The sequence below is a fragment of the Vidua macroura genome, chromosome 23 (assembly GCF_024509145.1).
Source record: "Vidua macroura isolate BioBank_ID:100142 chromosome 23, ASM2450914v1, whole genome shotgun sequence".
Taxonomy (NCBI): domain Eukaryota; kingdom Metazoa; phylum Chordata; class Aves; order Passeriformes; family Viduidae; genus Vidua; species Vidua macroura.
The window spans coordinates 4,975,252-4,991,849 of record NC_071593.1 but is presented as its reverse complement, the minus strand read 5'-3'; the positions used below and the strand labels follow the sequence as shown (position 1 = coordinate 4,991,849).

At 52.8% G+C, this 16,598-nt stretch overlaps 3 protein-coding genes across 8 annotated transcripts in view; 2 read left to right on the top strand and 1 right to left on the bottom strand.

The window, feature by feature from the left end:
• TP73 (tumor protein p73) overlaps nucleotides 1-5,147 on the top strand; it is a 23,229-nt gene extending 18,082 nt beyond the window's left edge. For 2 of the 5 annotated variants that reach the window (XM_053997264.1, XM_053997265.1), the window contains exons 8-12: nucleotides 304-428; nucleotides 1,372-1,526; nucleotides 1,632-1,764; nucleotides 2,525-2,618; nucleotides 4,135-5,147. In XM_053997264.1, the coding sequence (XP_053853239.1) occupies nucleotides 304-428; nucleotides 1,372-1,526; nucleotides 1,632-1,764; nucleotides 2,525-2,618; nucleotides 4,135-4,455 (828 nt within the window). In that variant the 3' untranslated portion in view covers nucleotides 4,456-5,147. The remainder of the gene's footprint in view (nucleotides 1-303; nucleotides 429-1,371; nucleotides 1,527-1,631; nucleotides 1,765-2,524; nucleotides 2,619-4,134) is intronic. The other 3 variants (XM_053997268.1, XM_053997267.1, XM_053997266.1) reach the window with 3 other exon arrangements.
• Nucleotides 5,040-13,823, bottom strand: LOC128818178 (myo-inositol 2-dehydrogenase-like). Of its 2 annotated transcripts, XR_008440402.1 has the most exons (10): nucleotides 13,575-13,823; nucleotides 12,501-13,022; nucleotides 11,552-11,622; nucleotides 11,020-11,128; nucleotides 10,755-10,885; nucleotides 10,263-10,370; nucleotides 9,248-9,366; nucleotides 8,320-8,476; nucleotides 7,305-7,867; nucleotides 5,040-5,410 (listed from the first exon to the last, which is right to left on the bottom strand). XR_008440402.1 is itself a non-coding variant. In XM_053997270.1 (9 exons), exons 1-9 carry the CDS (start codon nucleotides 13,817-13,819, stop codon nucleotides 7,719-7,721), a joined length of 1,611 nt encoding a protein of 536 aa, XP_053853245.1. In that variant the 5' UTR covers nucleotides 13,820-13,823; the 3' UTR covers nucleotides 6,392-7,718. The 2 variants fall into 2 exon arrangements, 1 of the variants encoding a protein (XP_053853245.1); XM_053997270.1 differs by lacking the exon at nucleotides 5,040-5,410 and having other exon boundaries at nucleotides 6,392-7,867.
• CCDC27 (coiled-coil domain containing 27) lies at nucleotides 13,823-16,598 on the top strand. Its single transcript, XM_053997274.1, has 6 exons — nucleotides 13,823-14,041; nucleotides 14,848-14,978; nucleotides 15,121-15,198; nucleotides 15,471-15,683; nucleotides 16,146-16,250; nucleotides 16,366-16,598. Exons 1-6 carry the CDS (start codon nucleotides 13,942-13,944, stop codon nucleotides 16,501-16,503), a joined length of 765 nt encoding a protein of 254 aa, XP_053853249.1. The 5' UTR covers nucleotides 13,823-13,941; the 3' UTR covers nucleotides 16,504-16,598.

Below are 16,598 nucleotides of genomic sequence, written 5' to 3'. Positions count from 1 at the left end.
TGTGGGTGAGCTGCAATGGGGTCAGAAATCTGCTTGGGACAGCGGTGGCATCGTCCTCTCTGCCAGAAGCACCTCGGGGAGGGGATGTCAGGCAGGCTGGGGCTGCACAGGCTCCTGTAGGACAGCAGGAGCCTTGGGAATAGGAGCAAAAACATCCATGGACACACATGTCCAAGGGACTGCGGCATCCCAAACAGTCCCTGGCCACACTGACAGTCGGTCTGGGTGGAAAAAAAGGAGCATGAGGAGTTGGCCAGGTGGGACAGGAATAAAGCAAAGTCCTGGTCTTGTTCCCTCCTCCAGGTGCGAGGCCGGGAGAACTTTGAGATCCTGATGAAGATAAAGGAGAGCCTGGAGCTGGTGGAGCTGGTCCCACAGCAGCTGGTGGATTCCTACCGGCAGCAGCAGCAGCAGCTCCTGCAGAGGCAGTGAGTCCTGCCCCCAGCCCCTGAGACCCCCACAGCCCCTGAGACCCCCACAGCCCCCGAGACCTTCACAGCCCCCAAGACCCCCACAGCCCCTGAGACCCCCACAGCCCCCGAGACCTTCACAGCCCCCGAGACCTTCACAGCCCCCGAGACCCCCACAGCCCCCGAGACCTTCACAGCCCCCGAGACCTTCACAGTCCCCAAGACCCCCACAGCCCCCGAGACCCCCACAGCCCCCGAGACCTTCACAGCCCCCAAGACCCCCACAGCCCCTGAGACCTTCACAGCCCCTGAGACCCCCACAGCCCCTGAGACCCCCACAGCCCCCGAGACCTTCACAGCCCCCAAGACCCCCACAGCCCCCGAGACCTTCACAGCCCTTGAGACCCCCACAGCCCCCAAGACCTTCACAGCCCCCAAGACCCCCACAGCCCCTGAGACCCTCACAGCCTCCAAGACCCTCACGGCCCTTGAGAGTTCCACAGGCCCCAAGACCCCCACAGCCCCTGAGACCATCAGAGCACATGAGACTCCCAAAGTCCCAGAGACCCTCACAGCCCCAGAGACCCCCCCAATCCCAGAGACCCCCACAGTCCCTGAGAATCCCCCAATCCTCCAGGCCCCTGCAGCTCCTGAGACTCCCACAGTTGTGAGACTTCCACCATCACTGAGGCCTCCAGGGTCCCTAAGATCCCCACAGTCCCCCAGAGCCCTGAAGCTCCTCAAGACTCCTGCACCTCCTGAGACCCCCACAGTTCCTGAAACTGCCACAGCCCCTGATGCCTCTACAGCCCCCCAGACCCCTGCAGCCCCTTGAGACCCCCACAGCCCCTGAGCACCCTTGCTAGGGAGGCTGGATGGGCTGGGAGGGAGCTCCAGGCCAGAGCAGGGCAGCTCCATCCCACTCACCCCAGTCTGACCAGTGTGTTCCCTCCCCAAACAGGAGCCAGCTGCAGACACCTTCCTCCTACGGCCCCGTCCTTTCCCCCATGAATAAAGTCCACGGCGGAGGAATCAACAAGCTGCCCTCTGTGAACCAGCTGGTGGGGCAGCCTGCCCAACACGGCTCCAGTTCTGCACCCAGCCTGGGCCCCATGGGTACGTCCTGTGTCAGCAGCCCGAGCACGGGGCTCTCCCTGCCCAGGAGTGCAGGTTATCAGGTCTGGGTGGTGTCTAATGGGTGCATTTGTTGCCACTGCCCAGGACCCGGAATGCTGAACAGCCACCCCATGCAGACCAATGGAGAAATGAATGGGGGCCACTCATCCCAGTCCATGGTGTCTGGGTCTCACTGCACCCCCCCGCCACCCTACAACGCCGACCCCAGCCTCGTCAGGTAGGGAAGGCACCTGGTGTCCTGTCTGTCTTGGCCTCTGTTCCTTGCTGTGTCCCTCGCTCTAACCTTCCCATCTGTCTGGCAACTGGTCAACTGGCCACTGGCCCCAACTGAGAAATCACTGCTGTTCCTCTCACCTCAGCAACCAAAGCCCAGCTACCAATCAGTCAGAAACCCCCACTGCCCTCATACACCTCCCTGGGAATCCATCCCTGAGCAACTAAAAGTTAAGTACATCCTAAAGAGGGTCTTGTCCTACCTGTCCAATGGCATGTAGCTTTATGAACTTCCCCCTTCCCCTTACAGCAACACCTGGAAATAGGTCCATGTGGCTTATTTCAATCAGAAATGCATTAACAGCTCTGCAGGTTTTAAATTAAATTAATTAATTTTAATTAATTAATTTAATTCAAACCTCTGCAGGTTTTGGCCTTTAAAAAGACCACAAATGTTTTGACAGACCTTGGGCCAGCATCCACACAGGGCAGGGCCCGGGGCATGCCCTGAGCCCTCTCCCCAGTAGCTTGAGCTCCCTCATATTATATGAGTTCCTGAGCCAAAATCTCAGACAATCAGGAGAAAAACATCTGTAGTTTTAGGAATGAAGACAACCCCACACTGTGCTTTGACTTTTGTGCCAGTGGGGCACCCATGGAGCTCTCCACATCCCCCACCTGACATGGTCTGTCCCACAGAGATGGGACACAGCTGTTGTTCATGAGAACTTAATGCCACTTTATTTTCCAAACTCTCTCTGCAGTTTTTTAACAGGATTGGGGTGTCCAAACTGCATCGACTATTTCACCTCACAAGGGTTACAGAATATTTACCACCTGCAGAACCTATCCATAGAGGTAAATGCTTTGGGGAGATCTGTTCTTACCACTTGTTTCCCACAGCTGTTGGTCTGAAAAGCAAAACCAAAAGTGTTTTGGAGGAAGGGAAACCTGTGCCCCAACCCCTCACACAGAATGTGTTCCCAGGATTGATGCCTGTCATTCCTGCCCCCTTGATGATCCTTTGGAGATAGCTATTGCTCAGGCCTTGGTAAAAATCACAACCAGTACCAAAAAACCACAACCAGTCTCAACTGCTTCCTCCAGACTCTCAGAAACAACAGAGATCAAAGATCCCCGGGCCAGAGCTCAGGGAGATTTTCCACCTAACACAGAGAACACAGCTGAGGTGCTCAGTGAAACACCCCATATCCCTTGTAGCCAGCAGGGACACCTCACTGCAGCTCAGGGAGGTTTAATCTAGTCTCACCTCTTCCCCTGTTAATCTTTAGAATGAAAGAGGCTGAAGTCTGGAATGAAATAGTCAGGTCAGGCAAAAGCTATCAGAAAAAGCATGGAGGGTATGCTGGAAATACCTGTGTGTGCTCAGAGCATCAGCCTCTGCTGCTGCCACACTCTGGTGCTGGTACCAGGGGTGGCACCGGAGCTGTTCCCCAGCCCATCACAGGAACAAAAAAAAGAAAAACAAAAAACAATCCCGAGTCCTTTGAGCCGTGGAAAACCCTGTAAATCCCCGAGCTGGTGTTTTGACTGAGACAGAGCTCCTGCCCAACCCTGTTTTGACCTCATTTTGCCCCAGGCAGGTGTAGCAGTGTCTCTACCTGGCAGCTACAACACCCCGCAGCAGAGATGATGATTTGTCACTGGTGGCTGGGGCCAGTTGTGTAACCTGAGCCTGGTTTTTGGACCATTTGCTGAACTAACTCCATAACTGCCTGTCAGCTGTCCACAGGAACGTTTAGGAATGGCCAAAACTTGTGTCAGGGCAGAGCTGTGTGTCTGAGTCGGCGTTTGTAGCTACTAATTGCATACTTGCTGTCTGCTCCAGTTAACGCTCCTGTGAGTCTCTGTGTTGGCATTAACATGGATCCCTGGCAGCTCCCCCCTGTGCTGGTGTGTGTCCTGGCACACATCCCCAGTCTGAGGTCACCCACCTCTCCTGCTGTCACCCACCCGAGTGCTCGAGGCTGGTGCTGCTCCAGCCTCCTGGGCCAGGACCAGAGCAGAGGCCATCCCAAGTGCACAGCCACAAGGATGCTCCACATGCTGCTCTACAACCTGTGCTCAAGGGGAATGATCCCTTCCTCCCCTCCCATTTCCACATCAGTCTGATGTGAAACCCCCCCCCAAAACAACAACAAAAAGTCTCCAACCTGCAAAGCTGCAGTTGAGTAACTGGGTTACGAACAAGAAATAACCCAGGGGACGATGCACCATGGCCATGGCGGGAGGTCCAGCTCTGCTCTGTTGGGCATTGCACCCATGTGTCCCCCCAAAAGCATGACCTGGGGCTCTCTCCTGCTGGAACAGTCCCATCTCTGCCGGCCGTGCCTCAGCGGTGTTGTCCTTGCAGGATCTCGCAGCACTGAAGATCCCGGAGCAGTACCGCATGATCATCTGGCGGGGTCTGCAGGAGCTCAAGCAGAGCCACGACTACGGGGCCCAGCAGCTGATCCGCTCCAGCAGCAACGCCTCCACCATCTCCATCGGCAGCTCGGGCGAGCTGCAGCGGCAGCGGGTGATGGAGGCCGTGCACTTCCGCGTGCGCCACACCATCACCATCCCCAACCGCGGCGCGGCCGACGACTGGGCCGACTTCGGCTTCGACCTCCCGGACTGCAAATCCCGCAAACAGTCCATAAAGGAGGAGTTCACGGAGGGAGAGATCAACTGAGGGGCTCCAGAGGTGGCAGCGAGATGCCGGCGGGGTGATAAACCACCCCCCCCTCAAAATGTATTTGCAGCCTTGGGCACCTGGAGAAGTTTAATTTTGTTATCCAGGGGAACTGCAGGCCCTGAGCCAGGCAGGAGGCGCCTGCCTGGGGAGGAGACTGGAAGTGAGGAGGAGGAGGAAGGAAAGGAGGAGGGCAGCCGAGCCAGCTCAGCAGCCAGAGCAGGATTTCTGCCTGCCCATGGCACAGGAGGCACTGTGTGATTTGTGTTTTCCTGGAGCATCCCTGCATCCAGCGGTGTAAGGACAGCACATTTTTCTCACCCCTGCTCACCGTCCGTGTTCTCCGTGGTGTCCCAGACTGAGAGGGCTTTGTCACTGCAGCAGACTCAGCCCTGAGTTGTGCAGGCATTGCCAGGGACTGGTGTGAAGCCATGTCCAGCTTTTCCATGGACTGCCAAACGCACCCCTTCCCTCAGCCCTCTGTAGAGCCAGAAAGACCCTGTTTGTCATTACCAATGTGTCCTTGTACTTAAAGGTTGGTGTATATAAACAGAATGTACATACAGTAAACTCATTGTGCTGTAAGGAGAGAGAAAGATTTATTTTCATGTAAGCTATAAAAATTGATACTGACTCCTGAGACACCGGAGTGTCAAGTAAATTCCATGTTGTAGCACGTAAACATGCAGAGAATCCTGTCTCCAGCCTTATCTATTCAAAACTCAGTTTTTTCCCTCCTCTGAATCTCTTGCATGCAGTTGTGGAGGAGGGAGTGATTGTCCTGGGAAGTCAGAGGTCTGGATGATCCTTCCCTGCTCCCTTGGGGAGTTTTGTTGACAGGTCAGACCTGACAAGCTGGAATGTCATGGTGTAAATTCCATCCTTTTGGAGCATGGCATGGACTGGCTGCCCAATTCTCTTCTGTTCCTCATAATTTTCTCCAGCTGCAATTTCTCTGTTGATTCCGACAGGGAAAAAAAGCCTTCAAAGAAAGCAAGGGCACAAATAGGAGTGTTCCCTCCTTGAATGTTTATTCCCTACACATTTGGGAAGGCAATGTCCCACAACAGGTCTTGGAAAGGCACTGGAAGTCACAGAAGCTGTCGCTGTGGGAGGGAGGGCAGGGAGCTTCTGCATCTGCCCCCTCAACCCTGGGTCACTTGAGATTTTGGGCAGCCTGAGAGAACCTGCACAGAGGTGATGCTGCCCAGCACATTCCCACTGCTGCACTCTCCCTCTGGAAGCCTCCAAAGGCAGCCCTGCACCTGCTTCCCATCATCCCCAGACTGAGGAAGGGGCTGGATATTCTTCCTAAAGCCCTGGAGCCTCTAAGCAAGAGCAAAAGAGCTCAAGTCCCACCAGAGTTCACATGAGATGTGACTTCCCCTCCAGGCAGGCAGTGGCTGCTCCAAGGGGTGCAGCAGTGTGACCACTGGATGTGCTGCACTCACAGCCCTGGGCATGGGATGCTCCTCCAAGGGCCTGTCTGGGTGTCCCACAGCAGCTCTGAGCCTTCAGCACACACTGGTTGTTGGGTTGTTGCCTCTTGTCCCTCCTCTCCCTCGGGTACTGGTGAGCTGCAGGTGCAGTCACCATCCCCGAGGCCATCCCACCTCTCACCACAGGGATTGGGAGTCTTTGGGGCTGGGAACTCCCCTGGCATGGCTGACAGTGAATCTGTGTCCCCAGGAAATGGCTCAGTAAAGCACTTTAATGCTTTAAAGCTTTTGCAACAGCCACTCACATTTCCAGCGTTCCCGGGGCTGTTCCCAGCAGTATTAATGGATCACTCCGTGGTAGGAATTGTATTTTTTGTAATGTTATCTTTGGAAAATGTGTTATTTTTATAGCTGTGGTTTCTCTTTTGTTTTGTTTTGGCTTGTTGTTTTTTTTTTTTGTTTTTTTTTTGTTTTTTTTTTTGTTTTTTTTTTTGTTGTTGTTGTTGAGTTTTTTTGTTTTTCGGGGTTTTTTTTGTAACACAATAAAAGCACATGTGGGAATTCCTGCATCTGGAAATTAAAACTGGACAGAAAGCAGCCTCTTAACCCAGAGTAAACCTTCAACTGTAAGACCTCAAAGGGCCTGAAGCTACTGAAACAAAAAAAGAACCCCACTATTGTGTACTAATCTGCTACAGCGAGTACAGAGAGGCAAAAACCAGCTTCTGGACACATAAAACTTTTTTTTCTCAGTAAATGGCTAAAAAATAGTGAATGGAACGGAGAACAAACATTAAGACACAGTTTTTCTGAGCTTGAAAAATTACACTGTTAAAAACAATTTCCCAAAAGGAACACAAATTTCACCACTATTTCTAGTGTTAGGAGTATATATTCCACAATATTGGAATTGGAAATTGATTGAACTAAAGGTTCTTGCAAGAAGTTTATAAACTAATGCCTTGAAATGGAAGAAGTCAAGAATGTTGTTTTAATTCAATAAAAATACAAAAAAAAAAAAGTTTAAAAATATCTTGAAAACTGGCATGTGACAGCCAGACAGGAACAGTCAGAGCCACACACCTGCTGCACACATGACAAAGGTCCAAAGCTCCTGGCAGACACTGACTGGCCTGTAGCTCTGCCTTCTGTTGGGGTCTGTGTCCCAAACAGGATCATGGAATCCCAGACAGGTTTGTTTGGAAGGAACCTTAAAGCTCATCCAGTCCCACCCCCTGCCCTGGGCAGGGACACCTTCCACTACCCCAGGTTGCTCCAAGCCCTGTCCAACCTGGCCTTGAACACTTCCAGGGATGGGGCAGCCACAGCTTCCCTGGGAAATCCATTTCAGCCCCTCACCACCCTCAAAGGGAAGAATTTCTTCCATATATCCAATCTAAGCATACTCACAGACAGATGCTCCTGTGGTTTATGAGCATTACATCACCTTCCTTGTGGCACTGCTGGGAAGGCTCCTGCTTGTGACTTCTCCTCCAGGCAGGCAGTGGCTGTTCCCTCTCCAAGGGGAGACTTCTCCCTCATCCCAGCTATTGGTGGTCCTACACCACCCTGCCTGGCCCAAGGAGCATCACTCTCCTCCCAGGAAAACTGCTCCATGGCCAGCAGCACCCTCCAGGAGGAAAAGCCACCTGGATGAAACCACACGGAATTTCTAGCAGGCTCTGGCTGACATGGCAGGAACCCTGCACTGCCCCAGCACCAAATGCTCCTGGTTCAGAAGTGCCTCTGTCTGCTGGGCACTCCCAGTGGGACCACCAAAACCTCCATCCAGGCTTCTGTTGGGGCACTGGGTGGGAGTGGCTGTCACATGAGCTCAGCCTTGACTCCAGCTGGATCTGTGGCACCGCTGTGCAAGTCCACGGCAGATCTGTTCCTCCACGACTGCTCAGCTGCTGCAGCGACCTGGATCGTCCAGAGGAACTGCTCCTTGGTGACCACGGGGGGCTCCTGGCCTGTGGGACAGAAACAAAGTACTGGATGAAGCCTGTGGGGTCCCCTGTGAGCACAGATCCCACCACAGCAGTTCCTGGCACTGCAGGACTTAAAACATTTCAGCCCCTCTTCCTGCCTTGCCAATGCAGCCACAAGAACTGAAATACTGCTGAACAAAAATAGCTTGGACTAGGTGATCTTCAAAACCTTTTCCTACCCAAGCCACTCCATGATTCTGTGATTTTTATCCCTTCTGGGCAGCCAGGACTCCAGCTTATGATCTCTTAGCTGTCACAAACAGCTGCTTTCATCACAAAGGACAGTAAGGTCCAAGGCAATTTCCCCTCCCAACTCTCATTTCTTCCCAGCACAGAGTTTCAGATCATCATCCCCTACCATGACCTGACACAGTGCATCCCCCAGCAAAACCAATCCAAAGCAACACCAGCCATCAATTTAAGCCTTGTCCCACCTTTCAGCGTTCTCAGGAAGTGCCGGAAGAGCTCCCTGTACGCATCTCTGTAGCGCTCAGCTTGGGTTTGAGGACAGATGGACACAGAAGTCCCATGCTCTGTGATGCCCAGGGGGTTCTGGTTGTCCACCCTTAATGTCCCTTGAGACCCGTGAACCTGAGGGAAGGAGCACAACAGGGAAGAAAGAACATTTAAAAATTATCATACTTTCAATCTCACACACCTGGCCAGGCTAGAGAAGCCCTCGTTTGTAAAACCAAGACAAAAGTAGGTTGTGAAATGAGGAATCACACCTGCCCCAGCCCTGGTATGGTTCAGACACAACAGAAACACCATGGATCTGCTGCAGTACAGTGGCTTCCACTTGTGTGATACCTCACCTGAGCAAAGCCCCTTTTATAAGTGCTTAACAGAAATTCCTCCCCAAGACCAGCCCTGATAGCTGTAATTATTCATTACTGTAGGAATTTACACTTTTCTTCCCCTTTCATATGCTGGACTCCTGCTACACAGCTGAGACCACCCCGGAAAGGACAAAGGAAATCTGCTCAATTTCAGCCTCAGGAGAGCTGACACCAGCTCCTGCTCTGGTATGATTCATGCAGCTCTTACCACCACATAATGCATGGGACAGAGCGAAAATTTGGGTGAGAAAAGAGAAAGTGGATTATAGATTGTAAAAAGGACAAGAAGCCACTGCTGCTGAGGCAACAGCACAACAAACAGATGTGGCACTTAAAGCTCTGCTCTGGGTGACAAGGTGGGGATTGGTGACAGGTTGGATTCGATGAGCCTGGAGGTCTTTTCCAACCTCAATCATTCTGCAACAGAGGGGTTTTGGGAAATGTCCTGCAGGCACACCCAGAGGAGAAAAATTGTGCTGGGCTGTGGAGTCAAAACACACTTGACTGAGCAGCAGGACCCCACCTCCAGCCGCTGGTCACAGCTCCTGGTGCAGTGCTGGCTGACGTCCAGAGTGACAATGGCTCCACTGGGGAACTTCATGCTGATGGTGACCGTGTCCACGTCCCTCAGGCAGCCCATGTCTGGGGACAAAACAGGCCTGGCTCACCCCAGGAACAGCAAACCAGCACATTCTACAGCTACAAACTGCTGCTCTTCCTTCGTGAGGCGACACTGGCTTCCTGACACCTTCCCACAGGACACACTGGTGACAGCACTCCAGCTGCTCCATCAGCATTCCTGATGGAACACAGGCAGTTCTCCAGGAACACACAGCCCCAGGCCCAACTCCACCTTCCCAGTCTGCAGCTCCCTGAGGAGGGCACCCACTTGTGCTTCCAGGATCAGGCAACTTCCAGCACGTTGCTGGAGCGAGGCAGAGGGTACAGAACCCTCCTGGAGGGCTCTTGTTTGCTGCATTTCAACGTGTGCCATGGAAGAGAGCATTGTATCCTGCCCCTCCTCACCCCAGCCAGCCAAGCTTGGCAGCTGCTGCAATTACCTTAATTAAAACTCTGCATTTCCATTTCAAAAATGGCAGCTTCCACCTTTTATAGTTCATTTAAATGAGTGTGGTAACCCAAAGTGTGCACATCAGCCCAACGTGACCCAGAGCTTTGTGCTGGGATCCACAGGGAAGGGCCAGAGAAAGCAGAGAATGAACATTTCATTGACGTTCTTGTGAGCTCAAGCCTTAGCTCAGTATTTTCTGCACTCTGGTTCCAAACCTGGTGTCCTGCAGAGTCATGTTCAATGATAACTCCACTGCAACTGCTTCACATCAGGAGATTCACCAGATTCAGAGATCTTCACCAAATAGCCCCAAGGAACCTGCCCTTCTGTTCCACCAGCCTGTTTGTTCAGCTGCTCCATGATGGAACAATTGTCATGGCTATAATGCTCTTGTTCCTTCTTTCTTCCCAGTTTTAACCCTGAAGTCCAGAGGTACCAAATAAACCATCAAGAGACGCATTCTTACCTGCACAGAAGGCATGGCCCAGGGAAAATATTGTATCTGGCACACTCTCTCCCAACAACAAACTGATAATATCTATGTCGTGCACGGCAGCGTTGTAAAAAATTCCACCTGGAAGAACCAAAACTGGGCATTAACGTCTCCGTATTGAAACCCACAGCCAATTTACATTTCTGAACTGCACAGAGATGGTATAAAAAGCCCCCACAATGAAAAAACTAAAGGAACAAAAAATGTACAAAAATTAAGTTTGGTAAAGAAAACACTCCTCAAAAAACACTCTTCCCCATGGATCTTAAGGCTATACAAATTCAGGGGAATTCCCACAGAACACAGAGACATTTCCAGGACAGGTTTTGGATCAGCCTGGTCTGGTTAAGGTGTCTCTGCCCATGGCAGGGGGTGGAACAGATGAGCTTAAATATCCTTTCCCACCCAAACCATTCCATGACTCTGAGTGAAGCCCAGACTCTTCAGCAGGAAGCTGATGGGTACCTGAGGCTCTCAGCAGGCTCACAGAGGCTGCAGGATAGAGGCTGCTGATGGTCGATATCCGGTGGATCCTGCCCAGCGCCCGGCTGTGCCGCACCTTCTTGTACAGGAACCGCAGGGCTGGGTCAAAGCGCCTTCCAAGGGAAACAAGGAATGAGGTGAAACCAAGCTGATTTGAGGACAAAGGCAGGAAGGCCTGAGGAATCAGTGCTGCTTCCAGACATGTGATTTTATCAAGAATAAATCACAGGAAAACTGCTGGTCTTACTTGTAGAACCCACACACGAGTGGCCTCCCACACCTGTCGGCCTCATCAAAACAGGCTTCTGCTGTCTGTCTGTCCAAGCTGGGCAGCCCCTCGCAGAACACACCTTTACCTGTGCAAAACAGGACACACACGGGGCTCAGGGGAGACACAGCTGCACAAAACACCTTGATCTTGCAGTAATGTACACAGCTCGTTACATTTGTGGTTTTGATGGCATTTATCCCCGTCTGCCTGCCTGCTGTGGTTTCAGCTGTCCCAGATCCCAGGAGTGGGACTGTTTTGGTGACAGCTTTCCTGTGAGTCCTGGTGGGATTTTAGGATGAGACACTGCCCAGTCATACTGGGACCAGCATAGCACAAACCCCACTGGTGACTGGTGTCCAGCCATTAACATCAGCAGGGATCTCAGTCACTTTAATTACACAATTTGAGAGCCTGTACAGCTCCAGGGCTGCTGCTGAAACACAAACACACTCACAACTGCACATCAGTGGGCACAGGGAAAAGCTGAATGTGCAGCTGCTCCTCTCACCTGCTCGTAAGGCATCTCTTACCATCTCAGGGGCTTCGTCAGGTGGGGAACAAATAATGGCTCCAGAGACTCTGCAGGAATCAAGAAAGATCTTCAGTAAGGATAAGGTTTTCACTAGATCAAACAATGCTCAAAAGCTCTATTTGATTACAGTTAAAAAAAACTAAAGCCACATTGCTCTGGAAGAGCCAGCTGGGTTATAGAAGGAACTTGGTGCTTGCTTCGAAGATGAAATATAGAGTGACATACATAGGTTAAAATCACAAGTGACACAAAGGAATTGCACTGCTTTTCCTGCATCTTCAAGGAGAAACTCTTTTAAAGGTTTCCTTTAAAAAGGATGTAAATCCTGTCAGTTAACACACACAGAGAAATCCAAAGTATTTGTGTGGTAGTTCTTAGCTACCTGTGATTCTTTACTTTCTAGTATCAAATCTACCTTTCCTAAAAGCTCTGCCTTTTGCTCCTATTATATTTTAGACCTGACAGCAACAGCACTTTAGTGATATTACAGTTGTTCAGTTCAACTGTAAAGCAAAATGCCACAATCCTCCCTATTTAGACCAACCCTCGCTTATCTCAGAGCTCCAAGAGCCACCAAACTCAGCTGACTGCTCTGAGACAGGGAAACTGGCAGGCAACAGGGAAGGTGTCATTTATTATTGCTCTGTGGGAATAGAGGAAAACAGGTCTTTTTTTACTTCTTAACCAAACTGCCTGTAACTGAACACCTCCAAGTTTCCATTAATCTGGGTAGGCAACTCCAGTTAAGCTTCTCAGACTCCTGAAGGACTCATGGGTAGGTGACAAAAGGGTCCCCCACTCCCACAAGGATGGCCAGAGGCACAATCTGGGGCTGCTACAGAGTTTCCCAGAGGGGAAGGCAAGGCTTGGCTGGAAACCCTCGCCCTGAGCAGAGCCACACCCGGGAGCTGGTGGCCATCAGTACCGCGGATCACCGAGTGCGATGGTGGCATCCTGCTGCTGCAGCACCCTGGTGCCAGCCGGGACCTCGGCACCGAAGGCACGTTCCACCTCCTCCGGCTGATCCTCCACCACGTACAGCAGGCAGCAGCCTGCTTCCTCCACCAGGCTTTGCAACAAGGCTTTGCTCACGAGCCCTGCGCCGAAGAGCACGAGGCCGACGCCGCTGCCACCATGACATGAGGGGGGTGTCGGGCTGTTGGAGGCATCAGGTGCGGGCCCACTTTGGCCAAGAGGTGCAGCCCTGGTGTGGAAGGTGGCCAGCGGTGAGGGGTGGCTGGAGATGGAGGGTGTTGGGTCGTCCCTGTGCGTGGCGGGGATGGGGTGGTGGGGAAACAGCAGCTTGTGGTAGGAGGGCGGGGAGGGGACCATGCTGTAGCCAGTGCTGGATCCAGTGGCGATGAGGAAGGAGGGATGGGAGAGCAGGGAGGGCACGTCGAGTGGCAGGGGCAGGCTCAGGCTCACGCTGGACTCAGGACCTGCAGAGCTGAGGAGACAGAGACCAGAGGATCAGAGAATATCCTGAGCTGGAAGGGACCCACAAGGATCATCGAATCCAACTCTTGAGAACACCCTGCGTAAGAACACCCCAAGAATGCCACGATACATCTGAGGATGTGGTCCTGAGTGGGGTCAGGTGAGACAGATAATTAAAAAATCATTAAGACCTCCAAGATCATCAGGGCAAACCTTTGACTGACACCTCCTTGTTAATTAAACCACAGCATTAAGTGCCACCCTCAGCTCCCTCAGCCACTCCTCATAGGACTGACTCCGCAGCCCCTTGCCCAGCTCCATGCCCTTCTGTGGAAACACTGAGCCTCTCTTGTAGTGAGGGACAGAACTAGACACGGCACTCAAAGGGCCTCAGCAGTGCCCGGCACAGGGGGATGGACACTGGTCCAGCTGGGGACACTGTTCTGGGGGCGGGTGAGACTGAGACGGGGCGGGTGAGGCAGGGAAGGGCGGGATGAGCCCGAGACGGGGCGGGTGAGGCAGGGAAAGGCCGGGTGAGCCCGAGCAGCGGTGGGTGCCTCACCGGAGCCCCGGGGCGCGCAGCCCGAGCTGCCGGAGCAGGCGGCGGTTGCGGCAGTGGCGGCCCGAGCTGAGGTGCTCCAGGATGCGGTCGCGGCGCACCCTGAGGGGCAGCTGGCACGGCGTGCAGAACAGCGTCTCCACGGCGCCGGCCGGGCCCGGCGCGCTCGGCCCCGCCGGCTCCCGCCGCACCGACAGCTCCGAGAACTCGGCCGCGTAGTCGTGCAGCGTCTTCCTCCTCCGCCCCATGGCCCGGCCCCGCTGACTCGGAAGCGGAAGGCCCGCCCGCCTCACGCCGTTGCCCGGCAGCGGCGCCGCTCCGATCCCCGCGGCGCCGGGAGAGGCCCCGGCCCCAGCCCCAGCCCCGGGCCATGGAAGCCGATGGCTTGCAGGGACCAGCGCTCACCGAAACCATGGGACAGCTCCGGCAGGAGCTGCGGAAAGCCAAGGATGACCACAACATGGCCATAGGTACCGCGGGAGGTGCCCAGAGCACACCTTTACCTGCCTAGGTCTCATTCAGTTCGGCTCCTTTCACCTTGGAAACATTAGAGGGTGTCGCTCACAGGCTGAAAGTGTTTTGAAAACACTTTCTTTCTCCCCGTGGAAGTGAAGGACATGAGAAAACCCAGCAGAGAAAGCGCTGAGCACAGCAGCCAAGCGGGGCTCGAGGCGCCCACTCTGCGGGTCCTCAGAGCAGTGCCCACCTCAGAGTCGGGTTGTTTAGTTCACATGGAATAACAGAATGGTTTGGGTTGGAGGGGCCTTAAAAATCACCCAATCCCACCCCATGCCATGGGTAGGGACACCTTCCACTATCCCAGTTTGCTCCCAGCCCCATCCAGCCTGGCCTTGGACACTTCCAGGGATGGAGCAGCCACAGCTGCTCTGGAAAACCTGTGCCAGGGCCTCCCCACCCTCACAGGGAAGAATTTTTTCCATATATCCAATCTAACCCTGCTCTCTATCGGTGTGAAGCCATTCCCCCTTGTCCTTTCTCGCTCTTTCTTGTCAGTTCCTTGTGGTACTGGAAGGCCACAATTAGGTCACCCTGAAGTGAAACCACCTTTTCTTCTCCAGGCTGTACAAACCCACATCCCAGCAAAGCACCACAAACCACATTATCACCCAGAATCACTGAGACTGCAGCATTAATGTGACCCAAGTCTGTTCCCAGACTGTTCCCACAGTGGCTTTGCTTATGCTCACCTGACAAAAGCAGCCACAGTGTTCAGCAGGGATTTGCTTTGCTAACAGAGTACTCTCCCACTTTACAGGTGCCATCTCTTCCTTGCAAAGACAGATGGAGATCCAAGAATCCAAGCTTCGGAGAATCAGATCTGAAAAGGAATTGCTGCAGAAGCAGCTCAGAGAGCGAGAAGTCCAGCTCCAAGCTGTGTCTGACAAGGTACGGCCCAAGAGCATGGTGGCCATGGCTAGCAGCAGACACACCAGCTGGCAATTTGGGATTTTTCCTACATGTCCCTCTCTCATAGGCAGGAGTGACACATGTAGCTGTGAAACTGAAGTGTAAAATATTCTCCTTTCAGTTTTGCAGCCTGACAGAAGAACAGAGGCAGAAAGAAGCGGTGGTGATGATGGAGGAGGAGAACCGCAACCTTAAACAGGTGAATTTGTGCAAAGCCTCTACAGAAAAGTCTGGTGTTTGCCGCTTCACTGGGCTGGTTTTAGGGCTGGTGGAGTTTGGCATATAAAACCCCTACTCAATCCAAACTGGTGTTTTAGAGAAAACACCAAATAATAACAGCTACCAGTACTGGTGAGGTTGTTAGTCCCTAGATTCTGCCCAGGAAGCATTTGGACCAAATAGTGGGAAAATGAGGCCAAACTTGCTCACTTTCTTCTCCCCAGTGACAGCTGGATTTCTGTATCTGCTCAGGTTGTTACAAAACAGGAATCCCAGCTGGCTGAGCAGAACAAGCTCATCAGTGAGTTACAGGGGACAATCAGCCAGCAGCAGGCTGAGCTTGTGACCACCCGCCTCCACCTCCTGAGGCAGAAACAGGCCCAGAAGGAGATCCAGAGCCAGGTTGAGGAACTGCAGCACACAGAGCTGCAAACCAGAGTGGCACTGGAGCTCATCAGCAGCAAGGTAAGCATGGCCTCTTTCACCTCAGAGCCCTGTCTCCCTCTTGGGACACACTTGGGAATCTCAATCCATTTGCTCCCTAGCTGTAGAGCGGGCAGCTCTTGTACCACTTATAAAGAAAACAGACCTCAAATACCAGAAAATTTTGAGAAACATGAGTTCAGATCAGTTACATCACCAGATTTCTAACATCCTTCCAGACCCAAGGTAACAAGAACCACCCTGAAGTCATCTCCTGCAGGCAGACGTGCCTGGTGCCGGGGGAAGATTCCACCTAGACCCACATAATTACCACAGCACTTTCAGTGAAGCCCAAACCGCCTGTCGTTTCACATAAACACTTTCCACATCATCATTCACCAGTCCTTTGCCCAAGCCTGACAGCACAGTCTCTGTAAATCCATGCAAATGCCAAGGAATTGCACATGAAGACTGAACACACCTGCTCTTCTCTTTTATCCAAAGTTTGAAAGGTTTCGAAACAAAATAATCCAGGCTACGTTCTGCGTGGAGGGCAGCCAGGACCCCCAGGCCGAGCTCACAGATGATGAGGTGCTGGAGGCAATGCAGGTATGTGGCTCTTCCAGACAGCTTCCAGCAGCCAGGAAGGGACTGCTGAGGTAAGAGAACACTTTGCAGTGCTGCTCCCAGCCTCCCCACCCCTTCACATATCGCTGATTTTCAGAAAATCATTAACGAGCGGCAGGAGTTCCAGCAGATGCTGAAGAAAAAGGGCAGCAAGGCATCACTGCTCAGCAGCAGTGACAGCCACACGGCATCGCCAGCAAGGAGAAGGAAATCCTCCAGGATGGAAAGGCTCTGAAGGGTGAGCCAGAACCCATCACCAGCCTCAGGCTCTGAGCTCTCGGCTCGGAGCTGGTGCCTTACAAGAAATTAAACTCATTTTACCGACACCAA

Excerpts from the sequence above, each read along its gene's own strand:
- CCDC27 (XM_053997274.1), top strand. The coding sequence starts at position 13,942 with ATGGAAGCCGATGGCTTGCAGGGACCAGCGCTCACCGAAACCATGGGA. Across the intron at positions 15,199-15,470 it reads AGAACCGCAACCTTAAACAG|GTTGTTACAAAACAGGAATC; the intron begins GTGAATTTGTGC and ends GTATCTGCTCAG. Across the intron at positions 15,684-16,145 it reads TGGAGCTCATCAGCAGCAAG|TTTGAAAGGTTTCGAAACAA; the intron begins GTAAGCATGGCC and ends TTTTATCCAAAG.
- LOC128818178 (XM_053997270.1), bottom strand. The coding sequence starts at position 13,819 with ATGGGGCGGAGGAGGAAGACGCTGCACGACTACGCGGCCGAGTTCTCG. Across the intron at positions 11,129-11,551 it reads AAGAGATGCCTTACGAGCAG|GTAAAGGTGTGTTCTGCGAG; the intron begins GTGAGAGGAGCA and ends TGTTTTGCACAG. Across the intron at positions 10,886-11,019 it reads CTCGTGTGTGGGTTCTACAA|GCGCTTTGACCCAGCCCTGC; the intron begins GTAAGACCAGCA and ends TTCCCTTGGAAG.